At 36.9% G+C, this 23,058-nt stretch overlaps 1 protein-coding gene across 3 annotated transcripts in view; it reads left to right on the plus strand.

Annotated features, from left to right (window-relative positions):
* Window positions 1-21,810, plus strand: part of aop (ETS variant transcription factor anterior open) — a 79,321-nt gene extending 57,511 nt beyond the window's left edge. For 2 of the 3 annotated variants that reach the window (XM_089254567.1, XM_089254568.1), the window contains exons 2-8: window positions 5,273-5,599; window positions 8,845-8,952; window positions 9,990-10,271; window positions 13,315-13,551; window positions 17,459-17,533; window positions 20,045-20,294; window positions 21,019-21,810. In XM_089254567.1, the coding sequence (XP_089110693.1) occupies window positions 5,431-5,599; window positions 8,845-8,952; window positions 9,990-10,271; window positions 13,315-13,551; window positions 17,459-17,533; window positions 20,045-20,294; window positions 21,019-21,187 (1,290 nt within the window). In that variant the 5' untranslated portion in view covers window positions 5,273-5,430 and the 3' untranslated portion in view covers window positions 21,188-21,810. The remainder of the gene's footprint in view (window positions 1-5,272; window positions 5,600-8,844; window positions 8,953-9,989; window positions 10,272-13,314; window positions 13,552-17,458; window positions 17,534-20,044; window positions 20,295-21,018) is intronic. The other variant, XM_089254569.1, reaches the window with a different exon arrangement.
* The last annotated feature ends 1,248 nt before the right edge of the window (window positions 21,811-23,058 follow it).

Genomic DNA, 23,058 nt, shown 5'->3' on the forward strand with positions numbered 1-23,058 from the left:
GGATCCGGGCGTAGGTCTTGCGGAACGGTGAATTCCCCGTAATACAGAGTATGAGAAACAACCGTATTTAACAGGCTATTAGATGAGGTTTTAAAATTCACCCTAAAAATTAGGCAGCCGTTTTAAGGAATTCGGGGAGGGAGGAGCAGTGTATGTTTGAGAGCCTTTTTCAACTTCTACGAAAAAAAGAAAAGAAAAATCTTTTTAGTGATAACAGAGCCACCCTTAGGGGTGTGCGACAGGTGCATTCGTACCGGGCCCTGCACCCACTAGAATATCCCGGGAGGGACAGAGCGTGGGTCGTGTCTGGTCTGTCGGGCCCTGCACCCACGGTAAAATATTGGAGGCTTTCACTAATTATTAACTAATTTTTTTTCATTAGTTTTGAATTTTCTTAAATTCTGGAATTTTTTCTTCCGTTAATTCTGAATTTTTATCAATTCTGGAATTTCACTTCCGAATGGAAGTGATAAAAAGATAAATGGGATTAAAACCTGTTGGATAGATATACGTGGAGCTTAGGCGACTATAGATAAGGATTCATCGGCCTCCCTTATTCTAGTGGCTGTACATGGAGCGTCAGAAGTTGCGTAACGCTACTGGTGTGAACCCGGCTTTACGTGCAAGAACGTGTTGTGTGTGTGTGTGTGTGAAAATTCGTGGCCCTAATGTATTTATGCTGTCGGATTCGTGTTCTTGCTGGTGCTGCTGCTATCTGTCTTCCATGCTTTAAAGTGAAAATAAATGCTTGAATTTCCATGTTATGTAAGTAGTATCATGTTGAAGGTCTGCCTGCTCTCTGCGGGGAGACCGGCACGCATTCGCGCTTTAAAGTTTTAAAACCGCAGGAATACCAACGTTTTGCGAAGTCTGCGACCGACCAATCGTATAATGCCCTGGTTTTCCAAAAAGCGTCAGTATCTTCATCAAGCCACCGAGACCAGATGATCCGATTGCACCGAAAGTAGTAAGTCCAAAAATCAATTCCGAGTATTTACTTTGTCTTGTACATAATTTTACCCCTGCCGGGAAATTTCAGAACTAAACAGTTCATAGCTATTGCAAAAATCACTGGAAATCGATTTTCCCGAGCCTTATCTCTTATCAGTTAACCTCAAGGATGAGAAAATATTTTGAAAACAAACTTATTAATAATTAACGTCAATGAACGATGCCTTCCCTTCATGGACAATAACAATAATAATACAAAGGGATAAATATTCATAATAAATAATATACCAATTGCATATAAAATTTTCCTCGTGATGTGTTTGTATCTAAACCAGTTGGAAACAGCTCAATCTATCGATTGTTGGGATAGTCTTAAACTCAACGGATGTCTCTGGGATAGTCTCAAGGTCCTTTCCCGTTATTTCAGCTAATTTTCCTTACAGGAAACTTCCACGTTAAAATGTCTTCGGGGAAAAAATGCACTTCCTCTTATTATATTTGTGTGTGTCTTTTAATATAATAATAATAATGATAATTTTCTTTCTGGAAAATATCGAAGAGAAGAGAAAAACGCTATTTCTCATATACACGCACGCGTGGACTGTCGTCTCATTAGCATTATAGGTTGTCGCGTTACGACCTTGTGATGGGGAAGGAGGGAAATAAGATAGAGCTATTACATATTAGATAAAATTTTCACGTAAGACCGTTTACCTTTGGCTTGTGCGTAGTTCCATAGGAGTATATGAGAGAGGAAATGTACAATATGTTCTGTCAATTCGGGAATAGTTTAAAAATTCATAAAACTTAAGGAGATTGGTATTTATGAATGCTGTTTATGAAAGAGTTATTCTCACGAAAAAGGGCGCTAAGAGGGGAATGATTGAACCTGAACATTTCTTCAGTCTATTCTGTGTCCGGAACGTTCGTACAGCTTCAGCCGATTATTCGGGGCTGAGGTAAAACAAATTAACTAATAGTGAAAGCTTTATTCACCAATGTCAACATCACAGTGAAAAACCTTATTTAAGCGCCAATGACAGGAAAATTCAGAAATGAACTGTTAATCGCACTTCCTACATTTGATAGGACTCTGATTTGCGTATTTACAGTGAGTTGCTTTCGTGCAGCCCCTCTAACGGTAAAAATTTGAACTACTGTATTTTTTCTGTACCGTAAACCCTCTTCGTGAGAACAACTTTTTCACAAACCGCATTCAAGTACACCAATGACTAATTTTTGTGAATTTTTAAACTATTTGACGAATTTATGGAGTGTCACGACAGTTCAGCGCGAGTCACCTCTTAATTCAGCATCGACGATTCAGCGTAAGACCCTTCGGCTCAGTGATTGTGTTTTGTAAATAACAACTCCCTTCCCCCCTTTTTACCGACTTAGGACTAATCGAAGATGCACTGCTCTAATTTAATTTCTGGTAGCTTTTCTCGTTTTTCTGTACAGCCGTTACGAATTTCCAAGTTTCCAACTATTAGGATGATGGACTTCAAATAGTGCTACTGAACAAATTATGCCAGCCTTCAATCTTGTTATTGGTTTTTTGCAAAGCCGTCAATAGTGGCGTCAAACTAATACCATAGTTCTGTAGAAAATTTTGGATCTATCTTACGATTTCCTCATGTTGGCCTTCCAAACCAAATGTCTTCGAAATGCTTTTCAATATCATGTAAATCTTCTTCACACATTTTGTCTCTGTAGTATCCTTCGTGAATGCTTCGATACATTTTTTTATGACGACGACATATTTGTGTCAGAAATTCTAACACACCTTATTTTATCCAAAGTCTGGAAATAGTGGGAAGAGAATTGTTATTCATAAAACACAATCACTGCGCTGAATCGTTCGGCGTTGAATTGTCACTGCGCTAAATTGTCTCGCACTGCATTGTCACCAAGCTGAATTGTCGTAGATTCATTTATGGGACACCCTGTATTTACGCTGCTTCTACTTTACACGTACTTACGTTATTTTTAGATTGCTTTTATCCTTTCCCCTCCCTTTTGAAATCGATTGTTTGTTCAATACCACGGTCATAAAATCTCGCAGTGATCCCCTCTTATATAAAAACAAAAAAATTTCATATAAAGTTTTTCAATAATTTACGATACGATCGTCATACAATCTAGAAGCGATCTTCTCACATCCAGAAAACTTTGTGCGACCATTATTAGGGTCATAGAATGTGTGGAAACGATCTTCTTTCATCCAGAAAACTTGGTTCAATCATAGAATCTGAATACAATATTTTTCCATCCCAAACCTTTGTTTGATCATTATAGCTCGATCATAGAATGTGGAAGCGATCTGCTTTCACCCAGAAAATGTGGTTATACTATCCTAAAATCAGGCAACAACCTTCTTACATCCACAAAATTTGGCTGGATCATTACCACGACTATAGAATCTTGCTGTGGCCTCCTCTTACCAAAAAAAGCAGCTTGGTTTTTCCCATATAAGATGGTTCGATCATTATTTCGATCATAGGATCTAGAAGCGATCTTCTCGCATCCAAAAAAATTTGTTCAATCATTATTGGGATCATAGAATGTGGAAGCGATCTAATTTCATTCCGAAAATGTAGTTTAATCATTACGATTTTAGGGTCAGGAAGTGATTTTCTTTCATCCAGGAAACTTGGTTCGATCATAGAATCAGGGGGGATCCTCTTCCATCCACAAACCTTTGTTTGATCACTAGCTCGATCATAGAATATAGAAGCAATCTGCTTTCATCCAAAATATGTGGTTACTATCCTAGAATCAGGCAGCAATCTTCTTACATCCACAAAATTTAGTTCGATCATTATAACGATTATTATCGAGTCTGGCAGCAATCTTCTGGCATCCAGAATTTGAATTAAACTGATTGCTCAATCAGACTAACAAGTAAAGTGCCCCAAGGTGTCGTCCCAAAAAATTATGAAAAAATTCAAGTACATTCATCTCCCCAAAATCACATAGAAACCAAGGGTGCGGTAGCTCAAGTCTATAAGATACTCTCCTAAAGTACCAAAGGATGTTTAGAGGTGTCGCGAGTTCGATACCCGGTTCGTCCTTGTCAGAAAACTTTCCTGACATAGGAGTACAACAGAAACGGTGACATGACCGCAGAAAAAATTGCTACCGCAGGGAGTCCCCCCATTGAGGGGTTAGAGCACCAACCCCTCAATGAGTATAAAAAGCAAGCCTGCCGTTCGGAATCGACAATAAACTGTAGGTCATTGATCATTTTTGTCTTTATAAAAAAATCATATTTCCGATCATTAAAGTCGCACCACGGTCATTTTCTGCACACGAGGTCTGATTAGACCGGGTCCTACAATTTATTGCCGATTCCGAACGGCAGGCTTGTTTTTTATACTCGTCGAGAGAGGTTGGTGCGCTAACCCCTCTCGATGGGGGACTCAGTGTGGTAGCAATTTTTTCTGCGGTCATGTCACCGTTTCTGTTGTACTCCTATGTCAGGAAAGTTTTCTGACAAGGACGAACCGGGTATCGAACTCGCGACACCTCTAAACATCCTTTGGTACTTTAGACGAGTCTCTTATCGACCTGGGCTACTGCGTCCCCTGTAGGTCCCGATCTAATTAGCCCTCATGTGCAGAAAATGACCGTGATGCGACAAAAATGATCAAATGATCATAAAAACCAAAAGATTAGTGGCTACTCATCACCTCTTGCGCTTCTTGGCGATATCTATAAAAATTCTTTTCACTTTCTTCTTCCTTTGTTCCCTCTAGCTTCTATAATGTTCTAGAAACTAGTAATTTCTCTTTTTTCCCCCTCTCTTTCTTTGTCTGTGGAATGGGATCATGTGTTGTTTGAATGGCGTCACTCTAATACTCTAGGATTGCTGGATTTTAACGCTCACTCTTGGCCTCTATTGGCGTGCACCAGATTTTTTTTTATATTTTTGTGCATATTTAAATGAGTGGAATCAATGGTAAATGTTTCCAAATCTTTTTGATGACCTTGGAACCCTTTTTCTAAAGATCATTGCTTAAATACTTGGTTGAACAGCATTGCCTGAATATTTGATTGAAAATATTTGTTACCTAAAGCATTGTTTAAACTCATTCTAGCCAAATTTATTGATTGAAAGAGCCATTGGACCCTAAATTACAATTTAGTCTTCAATGGCTTCGACAAATCGTTTTCTAACAGTAATCATTGTTCGAAAACGATTTGTCGCATAAAACCTCGTATACATACATTTAATAATTTATTGTGATGTTGGCCTAACATTTTATGTTCTTCTGTTTATGGGTGTGAAATATTAATTTTGACTTAATTTACCTTACAGGATACCGCAGACCAAGATCCACAGCGAGAAAGAACTTCCGATTACACCACAACATTGTATAGTTGCGATCATGTTCACGTAAATTTTCATCTGTCGACGGGCTCAATCCCCGAAGTAGAAATTTTTTGCTACTTATCGTTCAATGGATAATCGCTCAAATGGACTGTTCCCCAACGCCAGAACCGCCTCATCTGAACATACCGGACTGGCGATGCATGCCTGTTTACGCCTTGCCTTACATGAACTGCCGAAATCCAGCAGCCATGATGGCCGATACCTCGATACCTCCTCCAATAGACGCTCGGACTCTGCTTCCGACGAACATTCGTAAGCCGATGATGAATAAAAAAACATACATTTGATATTATAGCAAAATGATATACTTGATTACCATTATATACAGGCTGTCCCGAATTGTTTGCACAACCGATATCTCCACAACCGTTGACTTAGGACATAGCCCCCACTAGGGTAGAGCCAGATAGAGCTCCAGCCCTGGGGGCCCGGGACGATTCTCATAATTTTTTTGTTTTTTCACTATAAATTCATCATAAAGGGGCCCGTGGAAGTCTGGTCTGTGGGGGAGCGCAAAGGATCCCAGCCTAGGGGCCCTGCTCCAGGATGAGGAGGCCATGACTTGGGAACATACTTTCAATTTAAATTACAGAAACATTTCAAATGGAGTGCAGTTACTCTAAATCTCAAAATTTGTTTGAGAGGGTATAGAAAAATAAAGAAATTATCCTTTAATAGAGCCCCCCCCCCCCACGTTCTTTTTTATGGAGGTATTAAAATATTTCTAAACTCATCGTATTTTGGCAACTTATGACTGTGTTGGCAAATTTTCATTGGCTCAAAAGCTGTCATTTTTAGGGCATAATATGAGTAGGGCATGTATGTAAATAGAATTAGTGTACAAATGTAAACTGAAACATTTTATTTTTTTTATACACAATAAATAACGATTACATTTTTCGACAATTATTTTTAGGACTACAGAATTTTACAACCTTGAGTTTAATTTATTTGCGTAATTTGTGAACCACTCTCAGTAGTTAGTGACAAACCTCGGAAGTCAAATATCTCCGTTAATATTGCATTTGAAAATATGAAGTTTTTTGTATATAACTTCTCAGAGCCGCATTTACATTTCACAAACTGGACGTTTTAGCACACAGAGTCTACAAAAAATGTTAAATTTTCTATTTTTTTAGGAATACGACCCCTTGGGAAATTTAAGACATTTTAAGTTATACCACGCCGCGCACGTCATTTGATAACTTTCCGTAACTGAAAGTTTGTTTCTAAAGTCAACGGTTGCAGAGATATCCATTGTGCTAACAATTTGGGACAGACCGTATTGTCTGAATCGGGTTCAACAATTTAATTGCTTTTTGAGATTGTAAAAACGTTTGTGCAACATTGTTTAAAACATTTATTTTGATCTCAATTTTCGTAATCCCATTTTCTGTGTATTCGTATAAAGTATATTTTAAGCTGCAAATGGTGTAACAGAAACCTCCGTGCCAATAAAATGAAGGAAACGGACCTTTTTACAGAATGATATTCATTATGTTTTACTTTTGAAATAAGTTAATTTTCTCATCCAAGACCACGGAATTGAAATTTCGGACGTCGGAAGTGAATGCTCGGTTCAGATTAACGGGTGGGCAAACGGGTCACGAGTCAAATAAGGATCCCAAAATTATCGAAGGCATAATTTTTTCATTAATAAGAATTTTTTTATAATTCAAAATTTTTCTTAGGTTTAAAATTATTTCATCCGTTTATTACGAATTTGATTAATTCTGGAATTATTTCTTTCACAATTTAACATTTTTCATTTCTTCTTCAATTATTTGGCGATTGATTTTGAATCTGCTATTCTGAAAATATTTCTTTCATTGGTTATGAATTTCTTTTGATTCTGAGAAAATATATCTTTCCCTTTAATTCTGAATCATCTTCAATTCTGAAAATACGCACGTCTTTCGTCAATTCTGAAAACACGGACTTCTTTCATTATAATTCCGAATTATCTTTAATTCAGAAAGTACTTCTTCAATTAATTCAGAAAGTACTTCTTCAATTAATTCAGAAAGTACTTCTTCAATTAATTCAGAAAAAGTATTTCTTCAATTAATTCTGAATCTTCTTCAATTTTGAAAATACATCTTTCATAAATTCAGAAACTTCTTCCATTCAGAAAATATTTCTTACAATTATGAAACTTTTTCGATTCAAGAAATATTTGTTTCCTTTTTCTGAATCTTGTTCCAATCTGAATACATTTCTTTCATCAATTCTGAAAATACTATATTTCTTTCAGCATTCAAAGAATATTTCTTTCCTTAATTCTGAATCTTCTTCCATTTTGAAAATATAGCTTTCATTAATTTAGAATCTTCGTCCGTTCAGAAAGTATTTTTTACATTAATTCTGAAACTTCACCATTCAAGAAATATTTCTTGCATTAATTCTGAATCTTTTTCGATTCAACAAATAATTCTTTCCTTAACTCTGAATCTCATTCAATTCTGAAAATATTTCTTTCATTAATCGTAAATCTTCATTTCAAGAAATATTTTTTCATTAGTTGCAAATATTCTTCAATTCTGAAAATACGTATTTCTTTAATTTATTCTAAATTATCATAATTTCTAAATGTCTTTAATTATAATTCAGAATCTTCTTCAATTTTGAAAATATAGCTTTCATTAATTTAGAGTTTTCTATTATTGGCAAAATATTTCTTCCATTAGTTCTGAATCTTCTAAAATTCTGAAAACATTTCTTTCATCAATTCTAAATATTATCTCCAATATTAAGAAAATATTATATCCAATATTCAGAAAATATTATATCCAATATTCAGAAAATATTATCTCCAATATTCAGAAAATATTTCTTCAATTCTGAATCTTCCTCAATTTTGAAAACACATCTTTCATTAATTTAGAATCTCCCATTCGGAAAACATGTTTCACATTAATTCTGAAACTTCAATTCAGTAAATATTTCTTTCCTTGATACTGAATCTTCAACTCTCCAAAATGGTTTTTTTTTCTTCATTATTTAATAAACTTTCAATAATTTTTGTTGGGGTTTTTATTTATTTGGGGACAGTTATTTCTCATCATTTCTGTAACTATGCATGGGTTTTTTTGGAATTTTGTCGATTGGATTCAATCATAAAATATATAAAGTCAGGGCTCACACGGGAGCACCAAAAAATATTTAGGCCCGTGTCTCCTAATTCATGAAGATGTGTTTGAGCTTTGTGTAAGAGAATTTAATTTCTGAATTCATTTTGTAGAATTCTTCACATCAATTCATGTTGATTGGTCGATGCTCTAAATTTCCAGAATGCGCGACATGTTTGATTAATATCGCAATGCCCTTGAAGAATAGAATGTTGACTGTGCTTTTACAACGTTTTCAATTTGATACGTGCGTAAAATGACAATAATGCTGTGGTCTTGTTATCGCTTTGAATTAAATGTTAATTAAGAAGGATAATGTATACATGCATGCACCAAAATTACATTGTCGTTTGGTTCTTCTTTTGTCAGCTCTTGACCCTAAAACATGGTCGAGGCAACAGGTTCACGTTTGGCTAGAATGGTGCGTTGACAGTCTCTGCTTACCGCCGATGGACGTGGAACAGTTTTGCACGAATGGTTCGTATTACTCTGTAGTCTTTTATTCTATCTCAGGAGAACACCTATCCATCGTCATGTCTGTGAATTTTTGCTTGTTTATGCCAGTCGTGACCAGGCCATATATTAACAAAACCTTACATTGATACGAACACGAGAGAAATTAGCGTCCCGTGATTGCTTGCGATGAGTGACGAAGGAGTCACTGCGTCACATTCAGCAGAGTTCTTGGTGAAGTTCGTAATAAAGGTAAAAAGACTGGTGTCTTAAATATTTTTCTCTTTTTTGCTTTCTTCTCTTCATTAAAAGAAAATAAAAAGAACTGCAGACAAAAATGAAAATTAAATCATCATTCTATATATTTTCGTTTCCAACCTCGCCAAGAACACTGCCAATGTCGACGAATTACTTAGTTTAAAACAAGAATCTAAGTTTCCTCCTTTCTCATAAGTGTAAAGTTTTTCGAATAATGGAGGAAAGTTGGGGGGAAATCGCGTGAAATGTGGGGTAAAACGGTTTTTCCGCATTTAGAGCTGTTTCCCCCCCCCCCCAAAAAAAAATTTCTTCCGTTTTTAGAATTCAAATATCTCAGTGAATATGGCACGTAGAAACATGGAATTTTTTGTTGGCATCAAGAGAAACAGGGCAACAACTTTCTAACTAGGTTTTGGGGCACATGGGGACTGTATAAAAAAGTTATTATTTTTTAATAACTATACAATCCCTTGAAACATGAATGACATATCTGAGCACTACACATTATTTGGAAATTTTTTCGAATTGGAAGCAGGGCCGCAACTAGATGCTTGGTCACCCAGGGCAAGTGCGTATTTTGGCACCCCCTTGTAATGTTGAAGGTAAGGTTTGAGAATAAAATTTGCGCCCCTTCTGGTCCAGCGCCCTGGGCACGAGACCCGCCTGCTCCCCTCTAGTTGCGGCCCTGATTGAAAATATACCTCTAGGATCAGCGATTCGCCAGTAAAATGCCATGCCCCCCGTTTGCTATGCACCCCTGTATATTTTTTAATTTACGTAATTGTTTTTATTGTGTGTTGCAGGTCGTGGCCTATGTCTACTTACAAAGAGTGATTGGAGGGATCGAGCACCTCGGTCCGGGGACATTCTATACAATGCTCTTCAGGTTCTTCTGTTGCAAAAACAAGGAGGCAGCTATAACGGAAGCGGCAATGTCGTCAGCAGCAGCAGCGGCGGCAACAACAACAACGGTAATAATAATAACAATTACCATCACACAAATAACTGCTCACCCACCGAAAACATTTCCGCTGCTCTGCTGCACCAAGCCGCTTTCTTGCATCACGCGGCCATGCACGAAAAAAGTAAGTAGGCACAAATAGAGTGCCACAAAAATGACCGCACGGTCATTATGGTGAATAACAAAAACAAATTGCGATAGAAATGCACTGTTTTCTACGTTTTTATGACGGAACCGGTGAAATTCTCGCACTTAAACAAAAAAAAGAATTAGTAAGAAATTATTTTGTAGATAGATGGAACTAAGATCTGAGGAATTTTCAATCACAGTCGACGCCGTTTATTACGGGTGCCATCATTCGTGCATTGTTATCACTTTCATTAAGCGCGGAGCAGACCAACATAATAACATGGGAAAAATTCTTTTATACTTATCTGGACTTTGGTTTCTGTTACCTTTTCTTGTCGTTTTTTCTTTTTGCATATTTTGAAGCTGTTTGATCCAGACCATTTTTCCCACCTTTAAATTCTCGTTATCAGTCTACAAGACTATGTAGAAGGTCAGAAGGATCCCTTATTGACAAAAATTTCAGTACTCAGCTCACAATGTCCTAATCGGGCCGCAACAGCCGTTATGAATGTGTATGGCACTTCTTTTGCAATTTCTTTTCTATAGTGAAGGCACGTGTAAGGCAAATAAAAATTGTCACTTTCTTCAGTTCTTGATCAGTTCCTCAGCCGGGAGACATTCACAAGGGGAATCTATAGAAAGTACCGTAATTTGTAACCAGGGCCGTCTTAAAAAGCATCATGGGAGACCGGGTCAAGTGATTTTTCCAAGGCCTACCTGTAACATTCTCAAAAAATTCAACTACTTCTCTCGTTCTTCTGAGGGCCTCCCCTCCTGGCCGTGCCCGGGTGAGCCCATGCGTTACGACAGCACTGTTCGTAACACATCAGACCGGTGATTCCCAACGTGGGGCCCACGCCCCACAAAGGACAATTTGATTTTTGAGGGGGACAATTTGAGTTTTTCTATGAAGACTTGGGACCTTCCGAACTCACTTCATTTTTTTTTTTATATCAGTTCAAATTTTTAATTTTAAACAATTTCTTGATTTCTTTCTTTAATTTTTCTCTTTCGGTGGAAGGGATTTGACTGAGGGTTCTTGGCGTTTTGCGTTCCTCGGAACATTTGTGCCAGTAAGATAAAGCCCACGGATCCCCCGTCCCAACAAAATGAAGGTCATGAACTCCTTTAAAAATTGATATTCTGCGTATAGCAATGTAAAAACAATGAGTTAATTGTTTTCTCATCCAAGTTCACGGACCCACCCCACGAAGTCTCTCCGAGGACCCCTGATTAAGAACCCCTGGCTTTTAATTACGTAATTAAAAGTACACAGAAATTTGGGGACAAAGAACCCCTTCTCCCCCCCCCCCACCCCCCACCGATTTAAAATTCAAGGTGGCAAAGCAAAAAATAATGATTCTTACATTTGGGGGGGGGGGGGGACTTTGTTATGGAACATGAAGTTTCACCGGGGGAGGGGGTACCCCTTTACAACAGTATGGGGGGGGGGGGAAGACATAAGGATTTCAGAGATGCTTTGGTGGAGCATGGCCTGAAAAAGGTTTGGAACCACTGCATTAGACAGTTTCATTTTAACTCGCAATTTCTGAATGTAAAAAAGGGGATTTTGGCTTAAAGGAGGAAAAAATCTTGTTTTAGAGAAATGCAACAAAAAGCACAATTTAACATTCTGAAACCTGTTATATGGGAAAGGAAAACGGAGTTATTGTTCCGTTTCCATTCTTCTACCCAAACGGTATGGATGATTATCGTACTTGCAATTAGGATATAGTTATCAATTGGTTATTGTTGTCAGAAACCCCCGAGTCCCGATCTGATCACATTAAGCGGTGCGCACTATAACATTTCCGATAAACCCACTATTTGCAGTCACATAACAAAATTCACGGATGCCTGTGATAGTGTCTCGACACACATTGAATGGCTATGCATGTGCTTTTTTTCGCATTTCACGCTCCAGTACTGCAATTAGTGATTTGTGTCTTAACTGATGGGCCAACGAGGCAGAGGGCCTCAAGTCGAACAGGCACCCTTCAAATTATTGGAAATTTTCTTTACTTCTGAAATAATATTCATCGATTATAAAATCATTTCTTTTACGCATTATGAATTTCTATTAGCCTAATTCGAAATTGCTTCTTTCATTAATGCTGAAAATATTTTTGTCTCATTGACTCTGAAAGTATTTTTTTCATTGATTCTGAAAATATCGTGTTTTCATTGATTCTGAAAATATCGTGTTTTCATTGATTATGAAAATATTTCTTTCATCGATCCTATAAATATTTCATTCATTAATCCTGAAACGTTTTATCAATTCTGGATTTTTGATTTACACTGAAAATACGGTTTTCACTAATTCGGAATTTTTATTGATTCTGAAAATCTTTTTCCATTTTTTCCGAATTTTTATTGATTCTAAATTTCAATTGGTTTTGTTTTGTCAATTGGTTAATGTTTCTTCCATAACTTCTTTCGGGAAATTACAGTGAAAGTTCCCGATGACGGACACCCTTGAGATCCGCAAACGGGAAGCGTCCGTTGATAGGAAAATACATTGAGGCCCGTTAACTAATTCAAAAAAGCGTCCGCTAATGGGCAATGTTCGTTATACATACTTCATTCATTCTGAATTTCCGTAGATTCTGAAATAATTTCATTCATTTCGAATTTTAGTTGATTCAGTACATTTCATAATTCTATGTGGGCTTGTTTGGATGCCGAACTCTTCCCCCCACCCCCCACAAATATATATAATTGCACCTTGGAGAGGAATAAAATGTTGGGCCCCTGGGCCCCGAATTCGTTGAGATACCCTGTCCGCAATAATTAGTAAACTTTGGTGAAAGATCTGACCTCTTGATACGATTCAAAATTCACTGGCTCCCTTCTAAAACTGCAGCAAAAAAGTGCATTTCCATCACAAATCTTTATCATTCGCTTGTCATTTTTAGGAAACCCTGTAATTTGACTGAAATAGATTATCAATCATTTGATTCATTAATTTCCGATGGCTGCCATCTTTCATACTGCGTATTAATGTGACTCAGCCATTTTTTTTTTTAATCTTTCAGGTATTTCGCAGCACTTACCGGGCAACATGTGGCAGCGCTCAGTGAGCAGCGACTACCACAGCATGGGCCACGTCGTCCAAGAGAACGAACCGGCCAATGGTACAAACGCCGCTAACGGTGGTAGTGATGACACGGATAGTATGACCGTGGGTAGCCCGGCTCAGACCCCGAGCCCCACGGGTAACCAAGAAGAATTCACACTGAAGAGCTCGCACGCTGAGAATGGCTCCCTCAAGGGTGAGGACATACAGAAAATTTCAACATAATTTCAATGAAATGACGTACAGTTACGCGGGGCAAGAAGCGAAAATAATTTCGGGGGCTCCTCAGCCTCGATTTTATATATTTCGACCGGGGGAGGTCGGATTCATGCATTTTATGGCAATGCTGAAAAATATCTACTCATTAATGAAAATTCAGAATTAATGAAAGAAAAAGCCCGAAATTCTGATGAAATTGCAGTATTAATAACAGAAAAATCTCAGAGTGATGATAATTTAGTAGTAATGAGACTAAAATCCCAGAATTGTTGAAAATTCAGTTTTAATGCGAGAAAAAATCCAAGAGGTGATGATAATTCAGAATCCATGAGAGAAAAATCCCAAAAAATTCATGAAAATCCTGAATTAAGATTACGTAGATGTTTTCATCCTTGGCTTCTCGCCACTGATACAGGTCAAAGCTTCCTCTTGAGCCTTTCTCTTCCAGATCCTCTCCATCTCCCCGACAATTGGATCTTCCCATCTTGTTGGATGCTCTATAGCATGTTGAGCAGAACTTCAGGCTTTCCTCTTACTTTTTTGTTGGATTCCATGTTTCAGCTCCATAAGTTATTGAAGGGAGAATATGACTATTGAAAACACTTGATCTATTCTTCATTTCAATTTTTGAATCTATCAGTGTGAAGAAGCTTAAGAATTCAACATATCTATATATATAAAATTGATTTTCTGTCTGTCTGTGTATGTTCTCTATACAAATCTACAATTTTTGATCGATCGTCGCCAAATTTTGCATGTATACCAAATGAGACCCGACTTGAACGCTAGCCTACTTTGAAATTTCGTCAAAGCAGGGCAAATGCCCCAAATGGGCAAAAAAACTGTCGGGCAACAATGGTTTTTGGGCCTCAACAATCACTTTCGAACGTTTACTTTGGTTACCGTGGTTCCCTAGCAATTCGTTTCAGACGCGTATATACCTTTAGAATGGTTTGTCACTTCTGTAATCGTGTTACTATATCTATAACTAGCTATAATACCCGGCGTAGCCCGGGATTTCTTCAATGAGGCTATTTGGATCATGCGATATCTCCCTCTTTCTTTGATGGACATGCAAACCGTGTCTAAGTTAACCAATATGGCGACTTCCTACGCGACTCATGAAATAAAGAAATCTAGATTTAAAGAAACGTAGAAGTGGATATATATATTTTCCCTCTTTTTTAAGGGTCGCTCAGTATTTCGATCCCCCCCCCCCCCGAACTTCAAGTTATCCATCTGCCAGTTTCATCTCCAAAAATGCTTAATTAAAGCTGTGGAATTTCTTCGATGTACTTTACCGACCCATAATTGATTTTAAAACAACCTGAACTATATCAATTTATGCAGTTGAATATCCAAAGACTTCACGGAGAACGTAATTTTCATGTTTGAGAAGATATAAATAAAAAGTTGAAATCAATGTTATTGCATGGATATCCAACTCAAAAGTAGGTCCGGCTAATTACTTCATATTAAATCTCCTGGGCTTCGTATATCTCAAAGAGAACTGAATACATATTTCAAAAATCGAGAATTCAATACAATTTTTAAAATTGTTGATGTGACAGAAAACCCCAACAAAAATTTCCGCATTTCTACATTAAAAGCGGCAATTTTAACACTGATTTCTATGAGGAAAACCACCCTTTTCCTGACCCTCAAAGCGATGCTGATGATGATTATGACGTCTATTCAAAAAGCCTCATTACTGAGAGTATTGAAAATGTGGCCAACCATTATAAAGGCATAAACTATTATACAGTAACAGGATTAGAGAAGTGACAAACCATTCTAAAGGCATATACACGTCTGAAACGCATTACTAGGGAATCACGGTAACCAAAGTAAACGTTCGGAAAGTGATTGTTGAGGCCCAAAAACCATTGTTGCCCTACGGTTTTTTGCCCTGCTCTGACAAAATTTTAAAGTAGCCTATCGTTCAAGTCGGGTCCCATTTGGTATATATGCAAACTTTGGCGACGATCGATCTAAAATTGTAGATTTGTATAGAGAACATACATATATACACACACACACAGAAAATCAATTTTATATATATACAGTGAAGCCTCGTTAAGTCGTCACCCTAATAAGTCGTCATAAGTCGGCATTTTTCTTCAGACCCTTCTACCTCTCATAGACAACAATGTTATTAAACCCTCGTTCACTCGTCGCTAATTTCGGTTAACTCGTCACTATGAAAAAATTTGAGAAAGTGGAACAGACTATTTTTATGGCTCCCATTAAAAAAAGAGCATTGCCATATGCTTAAAAGTTACCATAAAATCCTATATACCCAAATGGAACAGTTTAAGTAACGAAAGCTACGCTGGGGAGTTCATTTGCCGACTAAGGTTTTTGGAACGTTGGGGACCGTTCAAGGTAGATCTCATTTCTGCATGGGCTCTACTGGAGAAACCGCGAGACACCCAGGCTCTGTCGCAAGAAGCAACGTAAGCACTTCGCCCCCCCCCCCCCAGGGCATCTCCGGCAAAACCAAAATTTATTGATACGTCAAAGATTACACATAGTGCAAGGAAATCAAAAATTATGTAAATCGAAGAATCAAATTAATCAAGTCAAAGTGCAACGGGCACGGATAATAAATAATCATAGAAAGCATGGGCTCTACTAATTTAGGGCTTGAAATTTAAACAAAATATCTTTGTTGAAAAAAAATTGGCATTCTTTCCCAAGTTGTGGTCTTCTGTTTACTTTTTCCTGCCCAGGGCCCCTCCACCAAGTCAAAAGTGTTTGAGATTACTTTGTAGTAATCGTATCATGAACTACTGATGAAGAATTAATATACTAAAATTAAATTTGATGTCTATGTAAAATTAATGTGCAATAGAGAGTTCTATTATGAAGAAATCTACTTATAGCTTTAGACTAATAATTGCTTTGTTAGTCTAAATTAAAAATTGCTAGTATAAATCAAAGTGTACAGTACATTTTACCACAATAATTTAAGTAATAAGAGATAAAAAGAAAAAAAAATTGCTACTTTTTCTTCTTTCGCAATCTATAAGTTTCATTAATATTGTTATTTTGATTCATACTTTAATAAATTTCATATTACTTTACATTCATACGATTTTCACAACATTGCACATTGAAACTGACGGTACTCCGCTTAACTCGTCATAATTTTTCGATAACTTGAGATGACGACTTATCGAGGTTTTACTGTAGATAGTTCATGCCTTTGTAATGGTTTGCCACTTTTGTAATAGATGCCATAATCATCATCAGCATCACTTTGAGGGTCAGGCAAAGGATGGCCCCATTGAAATCCGTGTTAAAATTGCCGATTTTACTGTGGAAATACGAAAATTTAGAGGGGTTTTCCACAAAATCAATAATTTTGAAAACTGTATAGAATTATCGATTTTTGAAATATTGAGTTCGCTTACGAAGCTCAGGAGATTAAATATGAAGTAATTAGCCGAACCTACTTTTGAGTTGGATATCCATGCAATAACATTGATTTCAACTTTTTATTTACATCTTCTCAAGCATGAAAACTCCACAGCTTTAATTAAGCATTTTTGAAAGCTGAAACACGCAGATAGATAACTTCAAGTTCAGGGGGGAGGGGAACGAAATACCTTGCGCCCCTTAAAAAAGGTTAAAAAAATTCATTTCTACGTTTCTTTAAATCTAGATTTGTTTATTTCATGAATCACGCAGGAAGTCGCTATATTGGTCAACTTAGACACGGTTTCTATGTCCCTCAAAGAAAGAGGGAGATATCACGTGATCCAAAAAGCTTCATTGAAGAAAATCCGGGCAATGCCGGGTATAGTTAGCTAGTACATATATAAAATAAGATTTAAATTTTTTTTACATTTTAAAGCAAGATTTAATTGATTTTTTCCCAGATACAGCAATGGCAGCTTCACAACTAACACCTCAGTTCACAAATGGCATCCCAGAAAATGGAGTCGAGAAAATCAGTAAGTCAAGACACAAAATGTTTTTGCAATATTGCGCAAAGTGAATATCACAGTAAACACATACATCATCCACAGTAAAAAAAATGTCTGAAACTCAATTTTTTTGCGGTTGGTTTGTTACACCATCCATTGGATATCGATGACATCAGATGCTGTAATATGAAATGCCATCTATATAAGCCCCATAATATGTACATTGTATTGTTTGCATTACATTGTAAGTTACTGCAGTTTATTTGCCCCTACATGTCTTACTCTATTGATATAAGCAATGATGAAAAGCTGCCATCAAGTTTTATTTCAAAACGAGAATTCTAGATCATTGGTTACAATTTAATAAAGGGGATAGTCTATGTAACTGTGCTACATTGTACTACTACTGCTAACCATACATGCACCTTGTACACATTCCTTCTTGCTGGTGCTGCCATCTCTCTTCCACCTTTTGAGGTAAAGATGGTGAATGCTTGAATTTTTTCATATTGTGGGAGTCAGGGCTGCACAAATCCCAGGCGCCAGGTTGCCATGGTGACTAAGAAATTGGTATTGTTACTTAAAATTTTCTTTATCTAGCTACCAAAGTGCAGGCTGAGAGCAGCATAAAATGTTGGAATTTATAGCAGCATATCTGACAACATGAAAGAGAGGCACTTACCTTTTTAGGGCACACTATGCCTCGAAAGAAGTTTGGATGAACCTTTTCCTTCAGGAAAAAAATTTTTGGTGCCTAAAAATGTGTGTTTTCTGGCACCTAGATTTTTTTGCAATTTGTCCAGCCCTGATAAAAGTATCATGTTATAGGTCTGTCTGCTCTCTGCAGAGAAAATTTATCAAATGGGAGACAAGCTTTCATTCGTGATATGAAGGTGTTCAAGTTTAACACAATCAATTTCCCATTCTGAATAAAAAATTTGATGTCAAGTTTTCCTATCCATCATTTTAAAAAAATGACGAAATAAAAAAGAATCTTGAGAAAACTAAATGGCCAATTACTATGGAATACAAACAGCATCATGCACATTTTCAGGGGCTTACATGATATTTTATAGGTATCTAGTGTCATCAATGATTAAGAGATGACACATTAAAAGATCACAAAAAACTGTGCAGGAACTTTTTGTACAGATGGTCCATAGTATAAGATTACCAATAACTTATTGTTTGAAGCTATAATGTAGATAAAATATTATGAATCTGCATCTAAAACAGAAAACCTCAATAAGGTTGCTCACTGCAGTGCTCACATACCAAGAGAGCTAAGTACTTGGCGACTGATAGTACTTGTGCTAAATATTTGAATTTCCTTACCAAACTTCATCTTCATGTCCACTTGGTATCCAGTCTTTTGTATGAATAGCAGAGAGTGACATGGTGTGTTTCTTTCTACATGTTTTCATGTGGGGGCTATTATCATTAAGAGCTATTAGCTAAGCTAGGAGGCTGCTTATGTGCTGTCCAGAGCTATAGCGTGCCTTTCCAGGACCCCCAGGGCAGGCATTTTCTTGAGTGGGGGGGGGGGGGGGCTTATTGAAAGAGAAAAAAATTATGCATTAAATAAGTGTAAATTATCTGTGATCTGTGAGGCCCCCCCCCCCCAATTCGGCTCAGAGCCCCGGTTACCCCAGCCTAGTTATGGCCCTGGCGCAATTCCCCAAGGGAAGAAAATGACCATCCTCTGTAGCTTAATGCTAAAGCAATCGCCGGGACTGTGAGAAGTTGGGGTTTGATTTCCTGCAGAGGCATGTGAATTTTATATCCACTTGGTATTCGATCTTTCATACTTAATGTTAACTTCACAATCCCCTCAGGTATCGATTGACCATCCAATCAAAAACTCCATTCTATTTTTAAAGTTGCGTTGCAAGATAGTATATGTTATCTGTGAGATAGTATATCAGTTATTGCGTTGTAATAACTGATTTTTTTTACTCATTAACTCATAGTTTCTCTATAAGAGTTGCCATGCAAGGGATCTTTCAATAATTGGCATAGATGGTACTCATGACTCAATGAAAGTTGAAGACACTTGATCTCATACGATTATGGAAAGGGAAAGGAATGAAATAGGCATTTTAGAAAGCGTTTGTCACTAATTTTAGACTGTAAAATGTTTGCAATTGGAGACATGATCATATCAGTAATATTTAAATTTCCAAAGTTTGTTTTACATGTAACACAAACTAAAACTGATAATATTATGAATGATCTGGAAAAGGGTCTTCAACCTCCTCAAGTTGCTAGCACCATTTACACTTAGTATCAAGAAAATAGCCCCTATAACAAATTTTTTTTTTTTATATCAGACTAGCATGATTTAAATTTTTTGGATGTGTTTTAAATGAGGTTTTTAAATAGTGTCAATGGATAATTGAAAATTGGGCACAAAAATCTATTCTTCTTGGGTGCTTTAATGAGCACCAAGATGCTCATAAACACTAGGTTGAAGATGATATATGACTGATATAAACACTGTAAAGACCTAGTCTAAAACATATTTTTATGATATTGCAGATGTCCGTCTCTTGTGGGATTTCCTGCAGCAGCTTTTAAACGACCAGCAGCAGAGGTATACCTCTTGCATAGTATGGAAGGACAAGTCGAGGGGTGTCTTCAAGATCACAGATCCCCATCGATTGGCTGGACTCTGGGGTAAGCAAAAGAACCACCTGAACATGAACTTTGACAAGATGTCAAGAGCTCTCCGTTATTACTATCGGGTCAGGATACTCCAAAAAGAACCTGGTGAGAAACATTGCTACAGGTGAGTAAAAAATTTACAATTTTGATGTCTCATTATTATAAGAATTTGCCTGATAATTTGATCATCAATTTATGCATATGTCATGGTTACAGTCCAAAAATAACCAGTTTGTGAACTGGTGGGCCATTTAACACACTGGCCGAGAGATCTGGCCAAAGTCTGACAATTAATGTCTTTTTTTTGTCCAGTAGGCAGCACATCTATCACTTCTGGTTTGACGGTGGCATGCATGTGGTAACAAAAAATGTGCCAAAGCCCAAAACCAAGAAAGATTGGACATTGACTGGTCAATTTAATATCAATTCTTTTGTCTTGCTCTTCAAGATGTGTACTATCAGGCTACCAGATGCATGGGTTTAAGGGAGGGTCATGTCCCAACTGCAAGAGTAGGGAACAGCCACAGCTCTGATTATAGTGATTATCTTTATATTGATTCACACAAGAAACAAATCATACCACATTCAAGATTTGTGTCTTATGTGAATCAATATAAAGATAATCACTATAGTGAGAAATGTTGGTACTCCTCATGGCCGTGGCCCTACCATGGTACCCCGGTCTCGCCACGTTCAGCCAAATTAGAAAAAAACACTAAATGTCAGACTTTGGCCAGACCTCTCAGCCAGTTAGTGAAATGGGTGGCAAATTCTCAAACTGGCTGGACTTCAGACTTTGGCCACAACACATATATTAATACTGACACGAATTAATTTTTTTTCTGCAGATTTCTACGTCACCCAAACGAGCTACGCCACTGTAAGCAAAGATCTCTTCTGCCTAAAGAGAATGGCGCACCAAATTCTCACGCATCACAATTGGAATGCAGCGACATCGAAGCAGTACTTGACATGAGCATCAAGGAGGAAGGATCCTTACCTGGTGATCCTGGTTGAATCTGTACATGTGAGAAAAACTTTGAATACGGATTAATACGAAGCTACAAAAAGGAAACCGAACCAAAGGCTAAATTAAACAATTAAATATAGATAATATATATTCAGTATATCCCACAAATGAACACTACACTTCTTATCAACACTTGAAATATTTATTTTAGATCTAAATTTATGTTCATGTATCGATATTTTACATATGTGTATGGCCGTAAAGTTTGCGTTTCATAAAAGTCAAAATGTAATTATTTAAGGCTAATTTAAAAAATTGATAACAAATGCTTCATATACAAAAAACATTTCTGCAGCTAAGCTTCATAAATTGGATATTTTATCAGAAAAAAAAATGGTTGTAACGAAAAAAAAGTGTACAATGAATGTATTTGTCAATTTTTAAATGAATTGTTATATAAATATATGTGTAAAATTTTTGTATACATCATATATGTACATACAGTGGTCATGTATACACACACGTGTGAATAGGAAATCACTTATAATGCCGTGAATATACACAATATATTACTAGAATTTGTACGTGCATATTTTTGTACTCAAATATTGAATGACCATTGTAAATGAAAATTATGGTGAATAAACTTTTTGTTTTTGTTATACATTCATTGTAGATCTGGTTCTCAATTGAATATTGTATCTTAATCATTATCTGAAGACGATGCTTTATCACATCCATTATACAGGGTGCATAGGAAAGTCCCTTTATCCTGGAATAACTTGTGAACCATTGATCCTAGAAGCATGCTTCCGATTGGGAAAAATACCCAAATAATGTGTATACCTCAGATATGTCATTCGCATTGCAAGGGTTATTGAAAGATGTAGCATAAAATATACTCTTCGCTATCAAAATATTTTTAAAAAAATCAAAGTTTGAATTATTCACCCTACCCTTAACAAAACTCAATTATAAAGTTGTTGCTCTGTTTTTCCTGAGCCCAAAAAAAAAGAAAAAAATTCACATGGATAACTGAAAATTGGGCACAGAAATCTATTGTTCTTGGGTGCTTTAATGAGCACCAAAATGCTCACGAATACTAGGTTGAAGATGATACATGTCCGATATAAACACCGGAAAGAAGACCAAAACACTGAAATGTTTTTATGGTATTGCACAGATGTCCGTCTCTTGTGGAATTTCCTGCACCAGCTTTTAACCGCCCAGCAGCAGAGCTATATGCTGTGATCATCTGGTAATATTTGTGTCGATATTTGAATTCAAAAATGACTGAAAAGAAAAGAACTGCATAAACCAGTGTTTCTCAAAATGTGTGTTGCAGCTCTTAGGGGCATCGCTAACCTCTGTCAAGAGCGTCGCAGCAAGCTGGAGATATTTGAGTGTCTATTTATGCTTTGAAGTGGTCTTTTTAGGTTCTTTAATAAGTGAAAACATCCACTAAACTATTCAGGGGAGCCATGGATGAACAATGAATTTGGTAAGGATGCCCCAGGTGAAAAAAGTTTGAGAGCCACTGGCATAAGCTAATGAGACACGAAGTCAAAAGGTAGATTATAGGGAATGGGCCATGGTTCACTATGGTATGACAGCCTCAAGTGAATTAACGCTAGAGTAAAAACAACCATAGGTGAATGGACAGAAGGACATCATTTTACCCTTCATACATGCTGTTCTTCCCTCATTTTCACTGATTTTTTAATTCAAATATCTGTAAACATTGCACTCAAAACATGGGAATTTTTTCTTTGGGTGGGGGGTCAGTAGAGATGGAGCAACAACTTTCTCTAATTGGGTTTTTAGAACAGTTTGGCAAAATGAAAAGTTTTTATTTTATTTTAATAACTATATATACAACCCTTTGCAATATGAATGAACCTATCTGAGGTCTACACAT

Source organism: Pholcus phalangioides, unplaced genomic scaffold, assembly GCF_987345545.1.
Source record: "Pholcus phalangioides strain wild (caught in Gottingen) unplaced genomic scaffold, Ppha-v1.0 ptg000042l_1, whole genome shotgun sequence".
Lineage (NCBI taxonomy): Eukaryota > Metazoa > Arthropoda > Arachnida > Araneae > Pholcidae > Pholcus > Pholcus phalangioides.